The 16732-nt window shown below is 41.9% G+C and overlaps 1 protein-coding gene across 5 annotated transcripts in view; it reads right to left on the bottom strand.

The window, feature by feature from the left end:
• Positions 1 to 5652, bottom strand: part of LOC106951782 (AT-rich interactive domain-containing protein 1B-like) — a 226538-nt gene extending 220886 nt beyond the window's left edge. For 3 of the 5 annotated variants that reach the window (XM_015039508.1, XM_015039515.1, XM_015039501.1), the window contains exon 1: positions 4089 to 5652. In XM_015039508.1, coding sequence (XP_014894994.1) covers positions 4089 to 5279 — 1191 coding nt within the window. In that variant the 5' untranslated portion in view covers positions 5280 to 5652. The remainder of the gene's footprint in view (positions 1 to 4088) is intronic. The other 2 variants (XM_015039485.1, XM_015039493.1) reach the window with 1 other exon arrangement.
• Between the last annotated feature and the right edge of the window lie 11080 nt (positions 5653 to 16732).

The raw sequence follows: 16732 nt of genomic DNA, 5'->3' as shown, positions 1-16732 counted from the left end.
GTGATAAATTAGAGGGAATCATAGATGTTCATTCATTTTTATTTTATTGGGTCAGATTTTCAAAGAGCTGCTGTTGTAATTATCTAAGCAACAACACTAGTTCTCTCTCATTAGTCTCTCATTATTATCTGCTAATTACTTTTACTGTTTTCTAGCTCTGATTAGTTTATAACAGACAGACGCTTATTATAAGGAGTGTTTCGTTGATGATGTAAGCTGAAATAAGTCATTAGGGTTGCACATATGGTTTCGCTGCTACATACTGTAGGTGAATGCTGCAAGTGAGAGAAACAAAATGGAAAACGAGAATCAAAGTACTCTGATTTAAAGCTAAGCTACAAAGCTATTTTCTGAGGATGCATAAACAAAGGATTAAGCAAATGAAGAAAGGAGGTGCAAAATGGCAACAAAAAAAGGCAAGAAGCCAGCTCTACCTGTATTTAGAAAGAAATTATGCCTCCAATCAGATCCAATTAATATCAGCTAGTTTGTTCCTAATTGATCGGCTATAAAAAGGTATCCCATTACCAGGTGATTACACAAAAAAGGATCTCATGATGGATTAAACCACAGAGCTCTGTGAAGACCTTGGCAACTTTATTGTAGCCAATTATACTGATGGCATTGGTGGCAGATATATTTCTAAACTTCTGAATTGGGCCCTTAATTCAGCAGCCGAAAGAACATCCCTTTCAACAATAAACCAGCGACAACAAGGTATTGCTTACAAAATTTCTGACAGGAAAGTCAAGATGGCCAGAAGACTTTGGTGAGAATTTCAGAAAGACCTAGAATAAGAATAAACAGTAAGTAGTACACTTAACCCATATTAATGGTCAACATGCAAGACTCCACTCCACTGCTAAAAAAAAAAAAAAAAAAAAAAAAAAAGGTCCGTCATCAAAACTTGTTCTGACCTGTCCAGAATGATGTTTGGACAGGCCAATAAAATACTGGGAGAATCTAGTCAAGTTACATGAGAATACAATTTACATGTTTGATGGCACTGCAATTAACTCTACGCAACAACATACTAATTGTGGATAGAATGACTGTATGGATAAATGACAACTAGTTTCTAACTACAGCAGGTATCTTGAAGAAGTCTTTACCAACAAACTGGTCTCAAGCAATTAGACAATGTATTTTAATGAGCATATTCGATACTAAATTCTTGTGTTGTTTCACTTTGATGCATTTAATTTGCATTCCTTTGCATTTGTGTCAATAGTCCCATCAGGAACATTTCCACAGAGAAAATGTTGACATGCTCAATACTTATTTCCCCCTGCGCATCTTGTCAAATATGCCGTCCATAGCTAAGGTGGGTTCCTGCAGGACAAACAAACACAGCAGTTCGGTTTTCATTCTGTTGAGTGGCCACAGGAGCGAGCGCATAGGTGGCGAGGGGGGCGAGGGAGGGCGGTGGTGTAAATGAGGGACGCTTGTTTTGCTCACAGCAAGCTCCTGTGGAGAGGTAGTGGGGAGGGAAATTGAATTTGAAAACAATTGGGGGGGCGAGGAGGGTGTCAACAGGTGACAGACTTTGAGCTTTGACCAAATTTGCTCTGAAGTGAAGCGCAGTTGTATCAGTGTCCCAATTTGGAACCAGTGTTATGCACTACATCGCTCTGCTTTTTTACACATAGCCTGTCAGCAGCGTACAGGAGAACAGTGCTCCTGCTCCTGACATGAATTAAACATAGGGATGTTTGGAGCGCAGATATACTGCTCCTGGAATGTTGCAGGAGTTAGGGAAGAAAACAGCACATTATGCTAAAGAGGGAAAACAACTAAAGCACCAACTCCTCTGAAGGGTAGGTTTCCTTTAATTATCCACACCAGAAACTGAAGCTGGAAACTGCGTTAACACCGTTTCCGAACATCTCGACAGACGGAATCAGCCGCTAATAATCATAACGTGAAAAGAGTTAGACTATGCTACGTTTCATGGAAATAATTTTATACAATCAATGGAACAGCAAACCCGCCCACGCTTAACGCATTCACCTCATTTTCTCAGCACCCAACACAAATTGCCTTTGATTGAAACAATGTAGGCTAATGAACTACTTTTGTTTCCACTGGAGGCAGACAGTATAAGCTGCGCTCAGCCTCCTTGCCCTCCAGCTGCCCAGATGTGCCATCCAGCAGCGCACATAATTTGCTCCAACAAAAACAACTGCAGTGAAATGGCTCTTCGTAAGAAGGACATTGCCCAGTTTTGCTTCAGATTTCCAAACTGGCATTGGCTCCACTAAGATTTTCTGTCCCCCATTCCCAATCAAATGGACTTACATGCATGGTATTTTTTTATTTATTTTTTTTTTTTTTTGATGCTTTTAGGAGAGAAAATGACAAGCTTCATTGGGTTGCAAAATGTAAGCATTTATCTGTTTACCCACTCCCTCCTGGCTCCACCCACATATGATCACATATGTAGGTAAGAAACAAATCGAGCTACAGTATTTTGAAATCATTTAAAACTAAATTTTTTAAAAAAAGCATGTTGTGACATATCAAATCATTTGAACTGTGACAAGAAAACAAACTATATAATACTTCAATTTATATTTAAACTACTACTACTTTAATTTATTTTTAAATCAGAGTTAGATTTCAAATGGCTATGGAAACAACCTAAAAGAATCAAGAAAACCTGATATTTTTTTTCATAGTGTGCCACTCAGTGAGGCTCAGTGGTGGCACCATCTGACCACCCACGACAAAACTTTTTGGAGACACCCCTGTGAACTGGCAGCTCCAGCAGTTTGTGTAGAGCTGACAGAAAGTCTGGGAGATATGAAGCCGTCCATATCCCAAATCAAAGCTGCATAATTTGACACTTCTTTAAACTGCCATAAAATAAAAAAAATATTTAACTTAAAACTGTGATACCACAACAACAATAATTTACAAAACTGCCCAGGAAGTATACTTTAAGTGTATGTAACATGATATAATATAAATATAATAAAAATCTGTTAGTCAATCTGTTCTAACAGTCAGGAATTCACAGTTTGCAAGATATTCAGCCAGATGGATGGAAGTCTCACTGGAGAAGATCCCCACACCTGACACAGATGCTAGGTCACAGGGAGCGGTTTAAGCAGCTTAATTACAGATGAGAATGAGAAAAATAGAGATTTATTGTAATTGATATCAATAATGCAACTCTGAACCGTGAAACTGATTAAAATGAGAGAATCGTTAGAAATTACCATGAATAACTACGTTTTTAAAAAAGAAAAAAAGAAAAGAAAAAAGCTGCATACGTATTTAGAAATAACATAAATCATTCATCGTGAAACAATCTAAATGAAATATAAGCAGTAAATGCAACATCACAAAAGCGTAATGGCAAAATCCTGCAAGAGTCCCGTTTTTCTCCTGAACACACTCTGCCTTAGTGGGACCACTGGGAGCCAATCAGATGGCAGGCTGGATGTCAACTCGGAGAGCTTTAACACAGTTTACCACCACTATTCAAATTGTGAGCAGAGCTGCATGGGAATAAACCGAGCAGCGTGGATGCGCTCCTGCTCCACACGGGGGGAAAAGCGCACAGAGAGCGGACGGACGGTCCTTAAGCGGGCGCGGTTTCAAATTAGCTTATCGAAACAGGGGAGAGAAAAAAATAAATAAAGAATTGTAAAACACATTTGATTCTGACTAGTTTCTACTGCACTATCGCATTTGTTCCACGGGCGCTTTCAGCGGGACACGTCGTCAGCAGGGGCGTTTCGCAACGTGTCTGACAACACGTCGGCAGAGTTTCTACATCTGTGCGTTAAAACTGACGCTAAAACTACACCATATGAACAGCTAACGTGAGAACCAAATAATTGTGTAAGCGTAAAGCGATGATTGCTTAAGAACAAAATCAGTGTTTCCCTTTTTGTCTTTCACACCGACCCCATTTTGGTTGTAAAGCTTAAAAGCTGAAGAACAGTAAAAAGTCAAAACACTGGACGGTTAAAAAGGTAATAAAAATACATATTTAACTAAAACCCGCAACTTTGGAACAAACTGTCCGTGACTGTTTTCATAGTAGTTCACCAAGGCGCACCTAAACTCCCAGAACTCACCTGTGTTCTGCCGAGGCCCTGCCCTCCGCTGCCTGCGTTCATTGAAAGCGGGTGGTTCCTCTGCTGCCCTCCCCAATGGCCAGTGCTGGCTCCATATTGGGGGCCCACGTCCTTCCCCAAAGCCATGCCCGCCTGATGCTGAGGCGTCGGGCCGCCGTAGTCCTGATAAGCACCTCCGTAACCCCGCATCATCGGGCTGGGAGACGTGAGCAGCTGATTGAGGGTTGGCGTGGCCCCTGAGGGCCCCTGTTGCTGCTGTGTTTGCCCCGGGTACCTCTGAAACCCACCCGAAACAGGGGACTTGCCGTGGGTCGCAGAGGAGTTGCTGCCCATCATCATGTTGCCTGGCTGCCTGCATCCAGAGGAGCCAATCATCCCGTAGGCCCCTCCGCCGTAGCCCGCGCGGTATGCCGGGTACTGGCCGTACTGGCTGTTGTGGTACCCCCCTTCACTGGAGTCCTGAGTTACCCCCATTCCACTGCTTTGTTGTTGCTGCCCGCCATGCTGATCATAACACGGCCTTGAAGTGTAATAGCTGTTATTAAACTCAGAGTTATTAGTAGGGGGACCCAAGTTGGAGTGTTCAAACCTGGAGCCCATCATCCTCTCCGTGGCTTTACAGGTGAGGTCCCCCTCACCTTTCCCCGGGCCGTGCTGCTGCTGGGACTCCTCCTGCCCCACCAACAGGTTCTCCTTACCACCGTGCTGCTGGTGGTCCACACTTCTGTCCCCCCGGGAGGGCTGACCGTTGTTGCTGTTATTACTTTGTCGCTGCTGATGTGGCGCAAACTGGCCGAACTGCGGCGGCGGTGGCTGCTGCTGTTGAGGTTGAGGCGCATCTCCGCTCCCCGCACATTTCAGCTTGTGGTTCGCGATCAGAGCCGCTTCCATCGGGGAAGTGTTTGAGTTTGACGCCGAGAGGTTAATCCCGGTCTTCTCGTGGCCGTCCGGAGCTTTGTGCGTCGCGGAAGTTGAATGGACCATGCTGCCGAGCTCGCCTCGTCGGTGATGGTCTACATTATTCAGAGTTCCATCGCCGGCACCCAGCATCTGTCCGCTCCGCTGCGCGCTCCCTGCCCCTCCACCTCCTCCTCCGGATTTCCCCGAATTGAGCTCCGGAGCCAAAGTGCCGGATAATTTCTTATTTTTATTATTAGTTCTGGTCGGAGCCGATGCCACTTGCGCAGCCATGGTCACTCCAACATCTCAGCGCGCAGTGACAGCAAGCCCCGACCAGCCTTGCGCACAGAAAATGACAACAGGGGAAGGGGAGAAACACTGAGAGCTTAAAAAAAAAAACAATATCAAAAGAAGTCTATCTTTCCCCCCCCCCCCCTATAACGAAGGTTTTGCTGTGGTGAAATGGCGAGGCTTCATGTTGAAAGTTTTTCTGCCAGCTTTGAACGAAACTTTTTCTTCTTCCACCCCTCTCCGCCTCTCCTCCATCCCCGGTTCTCTGTAATGTGTAGCAGCGTCTCCCGGAGCCTTGTGGCCCAGCATGGCATGAGAGAGAGCGGGCTCCACCAGCTTATCCACCTCCAGGGCTCCGGCGCACTTCATATGGAAAACCTGGACTGGAGTGGTGAATAATTACGCACTAAATATATGCTTTCATTTCGTCTTCGTACCACTTTCAATGGTGCATTTTTTTTAAAGCGTAACATGAAGATAAAAACGTGTGATTTAAAAATACGCTTAGTTTAATAGTGTAATTTTAAGGTTTTAACAGCTTTATTAGGACCATATGGAGTCAAGAGGTTGTTACCGCCTCTCCAACTGAGGCGCACTTTATGTTTTCACATCTTAAGTGGATGGTTGTGTTTTACCAAATTACACACCAACATTGCTTTAACCGCAGCACTCACCCAAATAAACATAAATAAACGCCAATGCGAAGTTTTTGCGCGTCACCACTCCATTATCCAGATCTGCTTTTACCTCCCCTCTCCCGCTCCTCCGTCCCTCGGCTCAAGCCGGTTTCTCTGCAGCTCCTACAGCAGCGGTCGGACACGCAACCGAGAGGTGTGCAATCAAGCTGCCACCAGAATAAGAATGTAATTACGCCTCGTAGCATATGTAAAGCTGCAAAATTCCAGCTTTCCTCCACAACACCTTGCAAATCGCGTCTTTGCAGCTATGCAAATTTCAGCGCAATAGAACAAACAAGCAAAGATGCAATAATCAGAAATCCAGACGATCATTTCAAATATTCAAGACTATTTGATTAGACTAGATGGAATGCGATCTGAGGTCAATTTACAATGGCGCTGCTCAAGGAGGGCCATGGGGGGCAATAGACCTTTTATAAATACAACATATTTTTAATAACATTTGTTTAGAACTTATCAGCTTTAAATAATGTGAAACTGGAGCCAAGATTGCATAAAGGGATCTGCAAGGGCGGGTCCTTGTATGGATAGCGTTAGTTGGAGGTTTTTACAGGTCATTGACACCCGCCACACGCAGAGAAGCCGACAACGGTCACGGCTAAAGCAGCTGGCAATTTATACTGCTGTGTGCCAGTATCTTAATGGAAAGTTAAGTGAAAGGAAAACATCTGGCAGAAAATTGTGGACAAGAAACAGAGAAAATCAGAGTCTTGAGAGTTAAAGAAAACTCCATTAGGCTCAGGGTGGAGTCAGTGCTGTGTGTTTCATCACATCCAGGACATTTATTTATCATCTCCATTGAATTCCTGTCCTTTGTCCGCTCTAACATACAGTTGTGGGATAATATGACTTCTGAAATGTTATACATTTTAATTTGAGTGACTAGTTATCACTCCCAAATCCACGCCCCATTAGGCGCCTTTTATAAAACTTCCTGGGAACACCCTTGTCACAATACATTGAAATGTAAGAATGGGATTGTAATAAGGATGGATCTTCAAGCTAATCCTCAGATGAGCCTTATTTAAACAGATGACTGCATTCCTCAATTTCCCCTCATAAGATTCTCACTTTTTTTTTTTTCAAAGAGAGACTTGTCTGAACATCTAATAGAAAAAAAATAACCGCGGGCGGCAGTGTTAGACCACACAAAACCAAAGTCTACAAGATATTCTATCCCATCAATAGTATTTCAAACATGAATGTAAAATAGTGCTTAGTAAAGAAGCCAGGGTGTCTGTTGGGACTTGAATGAGCAGAGGGTCCGCTTTGATGAGATCAGATGCATTTGATCAACAGAGGGAGCTGCAGATGAAAGAGTGGAGGGAGGCGGTGAGGGTAGGAGGAGAGGGGTCGTTTTAAGGGGGGTAGAGGAGCGTTGTGCTGAGGATGGCCATGATAATTATGATTAGTGGCTGTGGCTGGAAGAAATGTGAGAAGAAGATCATTCTGCCAGTGGTGGAGGTAAAATAGATTACCATTATTGACATGACGATTATGGGCTGAGGTAGTGACGATCAAATCATTCTTGCTTCATGTCACAATTTAGTTTCCTTATAGGAGTTTTGTGTTGGATGAGTCAAAAGAAATCATGTCCATGACAATGGGAAGACCCCTGCTGGAGAAACTGTGTGATTACAAGCAGAGGGTTAAAAAGATAGAGCATGAAACACATTTTTAGGTGTTAAGATTCCCATCTTACATCTTGCTTGTCTAATTCATCGCTCTCAACCCCCGTCTTCCCCCCCGCCCATACAGATATATATTTTGGAAGGAAGAGCAATCAAAGTGCTTCACTTTGATTGGAGCACTTCCAATCAAAGTGCTGTAGGACCTAATGAAAACCAAAAATAGAGCTGAACATAAAGACATTAAAAAATATAAGTGAAGATGAAAGAAATAATAAAATGATAAAATATGATTGCATATAAATTACAATTATATGATAAAAACAGTGACATTAAAAAAAACTAATAAAAGGATGAAATAAACTAATGTTTATTATCCTTCTCTTAAAAACAACTAGCATCTGTCTTTGTGGTTTAAATTTATCCGTACATATTTAACAAGCTCTATTTTCACTCGGTTGCATTTCTTTGGTAACTATTTCTTAAAATGAAAAAAAAAAATAGTATTTTACATTATTATTAGTAACTGTTACTGGAAACAGCGTCATTGAGTCACGGGGGACTATACAAGCTTCTTCATCCTTGGTGTTTTGGCAGGAGATAGCTAAAATGGGAAAGCATGCTTTTTTATTTTGGTTTTACATCACCTGGATATAAATATCAAATTTATATTACTACACAGCATCAAGAAGCTTAATCCCACTTTTCCAAATAGAACTGTCTCACCAGAGACAAATAAACAAGAATGACAACCCTGGAAACCTTTCCCAGCTGCATACCTTTATGAGCCCATATGGCACAAAATAAAAGCAATAACACTGTTATGGTCCAACTACAGACTCTATGGTGTTCACTGGCCCAGCCTACAGCATCAACATACCAGATGGCTGTTTAACTATAGGGCACGCCATGAAGACATCATATTAACAGCCTATTTACATGTGATTGTGAAGAAGAAACCACACAGGTGAAGGAAAATGACACCAGCGCTTCACTAAATGACTGCTTTTGTTGGTTAAGAGCTAAAGTATAGACATTTAAGTCTGATCCACACAATGTACACATGACATATCTGGTTCCCATCAGCCCCCAGATCAAAGACACAGCCCTGATTTGCTGGAGCTACGCTAACGCTAACAGTAAGGGGACCTGGGGCATTAGCATATTCTATGATGGCGCCCAGCTTTTTCAAGCCGTTGCCTCGGCTGCAGCTCTGGGTGTGCCGCGCTGTGGCTTTGCAGCTCTAATTTCCCCTTTCTCGTTCATTAAAAAAAGCCCACTGTTCTCCTATTAATTCGCAGACACACTGATGTGTCTGAAAGCTGGGGATGTGTACGCGACGTGCGCGTATGTGTGTTTGGGAAGGAGGGAGGTGGAGGAGGGCAATGGCTCAGCGCATTTGCATTTATGTTTAATTTATAACCTTCAGGGGCCCCCTGATGCAGCAAGATTGAAACAATAACTCCAGACAAACACAGGGAAGAGTGAAGGAGGAGCCTGAGGAGGGTGGATGGAATTAAAAATATACAGATATGAGATGGTATGCGCTTTGGAAATGTGTGTCTGTACACTAAGGATGCTGTTGCGGTGTGTGCGGCTTTCATGTGCATTTCTATGAGAATTGGTATTATTCATCTGCATCAAGGAGTATTTGAGATGCACACACACGCACATACCCACACGCACACACGTGCTGACAGAGAGGCAGAGGTCTCCAATCCACAAGGGGATAACATGCCACGGTGAGTGTCTGTCAGGAGCAGAGCTGGAGCCTGTTCTGGGGGAGTCTGCAGGGATCTCCCCCTTTGCAGCACAGCAGACAGTAGCAGCAGCACAAGCTTGGCCAAGCACAGAAAGTGGGTCAATCCAAAACAGACACACACACACACACACACACACACACACACACGCACGCATGCACGCACAAACAGGCCCGGATACACACACGCTCAGCTTAGATATATGTGGCCTCTAATGTCAAAGAGTGGGCGTGTTTGTAAGAAAATAAAGAATGCACAGATGAATGTGTTCATGGGAGAAAGCATAGCAGTTTACTTTGCATTAGTGATGTTAGAGGGGGTGGTGAGTGAAGGGAGGCTTATTTGAGATGGAGGTTAGATGGCTGCTTGGTAGAGGAGAGGAGGTGTAGCTGAGACAAAATGTAGCCAGCCATTGTAAGCATACCGTGTGGAAGTGCATCAAATTGATCCATAGTCTTTTCATTTCAGGCTTGGGTAAATAACAGCATTTGCATTGATCATTCTACACAACCAGGCAACAATGGTCTTGGGTAACTTGGGTGATTTGGTGTGTGTGTGTAAATGTGCCTGCTAGCAAAACACATCTCTTATTTCGCTACTGTTCCTTGCGGAGTTGAGGGCCTCAGCAGAGCCCTACAGACGGCTATGATGGATAAAATGTTTTCAACAACACTTCAGAAGAGTGGATGCTATTGTGTCCGCCTATATACCGAAACACAGAATCACAGAATTCCCAAGACGCCGCATGCTCTATTTATGTGTTATGAAAAACATGACTCAAAAGAAAATCGGAAAACAGCCCTGCTCCACTTTCACTGTCAGCTATCATGTGAAGTGTGAAGAGGAGGAAGAGGATGAGAGTGAGAAACAGGGGGAAAGAAGAGTAGACGGGTTTTTTTTTTTTAATCCACAGATCCTTTCCTGATAGTGACAGGGGACTGGGCTCTCAGAAACCCCTCAACCCTGCGTCCCTCCATCCCTTCCTCCCCCCACCTCTGATGCCTGTCACTGCTACCCTCTCCCTCCCTTCTCCTCCCGACTGAAGGAGTGTGTGAAGTGTCCCCCGAGAGGCACTGACTCAAAGACGGTATTTACAAGATCCACACTGAGCCCACTTTTAACTGCCTGTGAAGAACTTCTCCCGCCGCCTTTGATGTGCCAACCTAATGGGGAAGAGCTTGCCGGCAGTCATTGCATATGTTAGCGAGGCAATGTGAGCTAATCCGCTAGCATTGCAAGGTAGATTCATGCTGCTTGCAGTAAATGAGCTCTTCAAATGCTGTATGACTTTGGTGCAATGCTGTCTTTGGAAAATGTTCTCACCGGCAAAAAAAAAAATAAAATATACTGACATGTTCTGTCAACTTTTACAGCAAATCACAGAGGGCTGAAGGAGAAAAAAAGCGCATTCTACTGATTTTACAGCGGACTTATTTATAAGTTGGTAGATACCCTCTAATATGACTGGACAACACTGACACTGAATTCCCATTGTTGCAAAAGTTTATACTAATATATTTTTCTGTTGTTGTAAATGGTGTTGGAGTAAATAAGTTGGTTTAGCAACATCCTCACCCAATGAAAAATCTTTTAAAGTAGTAAAAATTTTAGAGTGGTACAAAAGACTCATTGCCAGTTTTAGCAATAATTGACTGTTGCGACCAAAGTTGACTAAACTAGTTGTTCAGTTTAAGAGCCAATTATGTACCTTTTCACATAAGGCCAGGTTGGAGTATCTTTTTCTCCTGAAAAATAAACCCAAAATTTCAACCCTCCATGTTGTTTTTACTCTGATTGTCTTTGTTGATATAACAGTCATTTATTTCAGTAATTCAATTCAAGATTCTGTCAAGATATTTTATCTTGACAGACACAAAGAATCATTGGAAAATAAGCTGGATTGACACATGTTAATAAAAAAGTTCAGTGGAAGGAAAACAAAATCAGACAAGCAACAGGCATCAATCACTTCAGCTTTGAGAGGATGATGATGATGCAAAGCATGTTCAAGAGTTGGGGAGGGATTCGTATTTTTTCTTCTTTTACAGACAGTTGTTTAGTTTTTAACTTTCAGTAAGTATTATTTTTGAGACTTATCTTATACCTTCATTGATTTACTGCCCCCCTGCATAGACAGAAAACTCGTAGGTTTTTTCCAGAGTAAAGTCCTGAGTATCATCAAAAATTATAACTCTGAAGGTGATGAAAGACGTCCAGATAAAATATTTCAAAAATACAATCAATTTGGATTAGGATTATACTTAATTTGGGTCCAGTTCTGTACAGCACACCATCATTTGGGCACCTCTGGTCTAATGTCAGATGGATTTTTGATTTATTTAATGTCATCTTACACACACAAAAAAACACAAACCACCCTCATTGGCAAATCTGCAGAGACAAAACGCTGATGCTCATCCAACTAAGTTTTATCATTAACAAGGGTTGGAAGAAGAACTGATTTCATAACAAACAGGCATTTGGAATGATTTTGAATTAGGCTAATTAGGTTTGTGTTTTGTTTGTTGCTCAGGAGGCGTGATCAAAGTGATATTTCACCAATTTGTGTCAGCTTGGGAGCAGAGGAGAAAGAGTTCGGAGAACAGTGCCTATTAAATCTCCTCAGGTTTGGCACACCGTTGCGTTAGGGACGGTAATCAAAACAAGAGAGTTATGAATAATGAACAGCGTTGATCAGAAGGAAGCAAAACAGTGAGTTTGTGCAATATTAGTGGCTTTATTTGTAAGAAGACTGGATTCAGGACTTCTGTAGATTCACTGCAGTTTCTACATGCTTAGGTTGAGTGGCAGGAGAGAAATGTTAGAAATTTGGATGGCTTGACCCAGGAGCTCAAAGTCTGAGTGCAACTAGCTGTTTTGATCTTATCTAATATTTATGTATAACTTCCTTGATATTTTCTTCGCTCTGTGAAGCGGTCTGCTTTTACAGTGTTACACAATGATGTCTTAGAGGGGCAATGATGAAGATCAAACGAGGTCGGAGCTCAGAGTACAGAACGTATTCCCTCTTTTTCTCTCTCTCTACATAGCCTGCGAGGAAAGGCAGCAGCGGGCTATCTAATACTTTGTGATTGAAATACATGCTCCACTAGACTGCAGCATACACTCTGATCATATTTGTATTTGTGTCTCTGTCAAAGGAATATGGGCACAGAAAGAGAAAACGCTGTTACCATTTCGGTATGTGCCTCGTCTACAGAGAGTATGATTCCGCAGAAACACTTATTTTGGGGTCTTTCACGTTCACGGCTGCCACAGAACCAATCAAGGTTGTTTGGATCAGTAATGGCTTCAGTTGCTTTTCACTATCTCTCCACAAAAGTCAAGTGTTCTCAACATGTTATTTGCCCAAAGTGGCCTTGTTCCAAGGCTCTATTGTTAGCCTAATGGAGGCAAGATGACACTAAGACTCTAATTATGGACGCCAACGATCAGCCCTGATAATATTGAGAGTAAAGTGGGTAATTTGTGGCTGTTGTGTTGAAGGGCTGTGGGTAGGCATAGGAAAAAGGGAGAGAGGGGTTGGGGGTGGTGAAGAGAAGAAGGGAGGTGGGGGAAGTTGTTTTCTTGTGTCATCGCCTCATCGTCCGTCACCCTAATCATTCCCCCAAAGCGTAGAGCTGAGATGTGGACACAGCAGGAGAATATTAATGGACTGTGTGACATTACGGTCCCCGCCCATTCAAAAGGAATGTTCTATTACATTATGGCCCATCAACAGGTGATTTCTCATTGCACGCTAGGATTCAGTGGAGTATACTCCTATTTCATAAAGTGACTGCATGCCGCGGATCAAATGCCTATTTTTCATGTAGAATGCAGATACTGTACATACAGCAGACTCAGGATTATAGATCAATGTCTTATTTGTCACTGTGCTTGTGGCATACACAGATGTGCAAAAGTCTTGAGTCAGCTCCTATTTATACGCCTTTCTGTCCTCAAGGAACCAGTCTTTGACAGAACTCTTGACAGACAACCAATGGAACGATTAGGTTTGAAGGAGTATGATTTAGTGGTACCTGATTTTTACAGAAAGAAAAATGTTGCTTAAGAAATACTAAAGACAACAGTTTGTCAAAAAAGGGGGTTGCTGTATGCCTTTTTGAAAAAAAAGTTGAAAAGGGGTTCTGAAATGTCGCTAAATATTGCGACAAAGTGCTATGCTGGTAAGAGTGCTTTACTTTGTTCTTCACACTCTGCTTAACCTTCTTTGCTCATCACTTGCTTGTGCCCTCAGTGTCTCTTGTCACCATCTGCTTTGGTGGAATGTTTCAAAATTTGTCTGGGAGCAGGGTTATCCTGACTCGGGGGATTCTGTTCCACTTTAAAGGAAACTGACAAAGCATCACAAGTCGTGTTTTGTTAGGTTTTTCTTCCAATTTCTGTAAGCCATGACATATAGATACTAATTATTTGCAGCAGGTATTTTAATTGATCAACATATTATTTGATAATTTGGTCATACATGTGCCTTCATATTTTGGTGTACAGTTGTGCTTATGAGCAATCAACTTTTCACACGCAAAAAGGGCTTATCTTCAAGTTTCTTGAAACCATCCATAGACGTCATACCAATACTGATTGCTTCCCTAATGTTCCTGAAATGTTTAATGAGCATTAAATGTTACTCTTAATAAAAGTCTTGAATATATTAATGCAGGTCCCCTTTAAAAATGACTTGATTGGCTGGTTTAGCAAGCAACAAGCTTTTAATAGTTAATAAGTTATAGTAATAAACTCTAAAAAAGTATGTTCTTTGTTACACAATGCACTGTACACTATCTTGGTCTAGTCGAAGCACTAGACAGAAAATTTGAGAAAATGTCTAGAAAATTAGTTAATGTTCGAAAACATTGAAAACTACAAATCAAGGCAACTTCAAAGATGCCCTAAGTCTCCAGAAGTATCTTGTCACCATCTGAATCAGAAAATTCAGGAGTCACTCCAATCACTTCCATTAGAGATGTATAAAATCCAGCAGCTAAGCAAGCGTGCTGTTTCTACAAAGAGTTGGGTAACAATAAGGGACAAGACACACCAGATCCAGTTTACTGAAAATTAGGTCGGATGATGTGCACAGCAATTAGAACAGTGAAGTTAATGGGGCTTCACAGACAGCTAGCAATCCCCTGCAACTGCGTCTCCAAATGTCTGACCAAAACTGACTCGGAGAAAAGTCTTGGTTGGAAGTATGGAGCAATTTGACCAGGATATCATGAGTGAAGTCTTTAATTCCCATGAACAGACTCCTAAATATTGTGGAAAACCTTCTCAGAAAAGCTGATGATGTTCCAGCTGCAGACAGTAAAGTCTCATGCTAAATCCTATCGATTAGGAATCAGAGGTTTCCTCACAGCATTGAGCAATCTTTTCTACCTTACACTTCTTTCTTGTAACATAATTTCCCAACCAGTATCGAATGTGATAGGCTTAACAAAGTTTGGCCTTTGTCTCAAATTCAGTCTAAGGTAAACAACCTATCCTGATGAATGAAATCCAGTGGCAGTAATGGTAAGACAGACACCAAAGCAACACAGCAGGCTTGTGCCTATTCTGTCAACACCCTAAATCAAAGCCTCCTTTTCTCTTGAGTGATCTGTCCAAACAATTAAAATGGAACCTCTTTGTACCATCACACTTAACATGTCAGACAGAAAAATGAAAGGAGCCTCATGTATTGCCTTGACGCCTCCTGTGACAAGCCCCACGGAGAGAGCAGCACACCACAGAAATGACGGCACTGTTCAAATTTTAAATATGTTTTGACACAAAATCAAAAGTTGCTCACCATAATGGGGCAGAGCTTCCCCCCTTTTCCTCTGTGATCACTTATTAGACCCCAAGGTGAAGCAGGCAGAAATACTGACACCTGAATATTCTCTTTGCACTTTCTTTGACATTTTTTAGCAGATCTGGGAATCATTTCACAATGTGAGATATCATTTCATAGTAAGATTTAGGCTCTGATCTCTCCACATCTGAGGCTCATGAAAAAAGCCACCAATGATCAATGAGGATTCCTGGGTGAGTTGCTGGGTTTTTTTTTTTTTTTCTATCTGCTTCTGGTGTCCAAAGGTATGTCTGCTGGTGTTCACATTCTGATGATAAAGAACATTTTGACTACTTGACAGTGAATGGGGGGCTGTTTCTAAACACCCAAATATCCAGATCAGAAATAAAAACTGACTTTTTTGAGATTCATATCATGTTACAATGCTATTCATTCATCAAAAACACACCCAGTGTGTTGCTTTGACTCATTCATACATGGCTGAGGAACCCTTCAATCTCAAGTGGCAGCCATTTTGGGTGCCTTAACATCTGCTCATACAATGCACCGCCTATTTCCCTAAAGCTCCGTCTTGGACCCTCAGTCACAAGCTGAGCTCCAGCCCCACAGAGCACCCCTTCCCTGGAACCCCCTTACACAGCTCCACCAGACCAGTGACAGCAGTAATTAGTAAGCACCTGGAGAAAGCACGTTTGCTGAGTTTATCATACCATCCTAAAATCCATACTATGGATAAACACTGTTGTGATGATGATGAGTGTCGGAAGGGGTAGGAGATTCTTCAAGTGAAACTCACCCCCAAATGAACTTTTCTGCTGATAATCTCTCTAAATAGGAATCAGGAGTGGGATACTCCTCTGCTCTGACTACTGGTAAAGGTATGGTGTTGAACGAATGACTCTAGGAGACTGGCTTCAGTGCTGAGGAAGCTGGAGAAGCTAATGGCGGCTAATGGCAGCTCTTGCTTGTTGTTGCCATAAAAGTTTCCAACAACACAGAAAAGGAGTTACTAGGTTTATCACTAGTTCTTGTTTTGAAAAAATGCCACTAGAGGAATCTGAAAAATCAATTATTTTTTCTCCTAAACCAATAGGAGTCACTATATTTTTTTTTTCATAAATATAGCAAAAAAGTGGATAAGTTGACAACATTGCTTCTTTCGTCATGATCACCCATCAATCATCCTCTCTGCATATCCCCAGATTTGGTCGTGTTTCTTGTGTTTCTTCACCCAGTTTTCCAGAATTTGTAAAACAATTCCAGGGGGCGGGGCTTAGCTTTCAGAGGGTGTTAGTTATACTATGATTCAAAGTCAAATTTCTTTCTTTCTTACACTATATGTCTGGGAAATACATAGTAACCCTCTTTAATAATGTAGATCCTTGGAACATCTTGTCTGTTACAATGGATACAGGGATTCTACAGTCTGGGAAAAGTCAACCTTTTGTTTTAGGAATTTTCTAGATAAGAAATTAAGATAAGATTTTCTAGATAAGAAAAAAAAATAGCTCATCAGTATATCTAGACTTCGAGACTTCTCTTTCCAGTAAAG

This window comes from Poecilia latipinna, unplaced genomic scaffold (genome assembly GCF_001443285.1).
Source record: "Poecilia latipinna isolate Pla-1442-1.1 unplaced genomic scaffold, P_latipinna-1.0 Scaffold28, whole genome shotgun sequence".
Taxonomy (NCBI): Eukaryota; Metazoa; Chordata; class Actinopteri; order Cyprinodontiformes; family Poeciliidae; genus Poecilia; species Poecilia latipinna.
The sequence above is the reverse complement of the archived record's forward strand: the minus strand, read 5'-3'. Positions and strand labels throughout refer to the sequence as shown.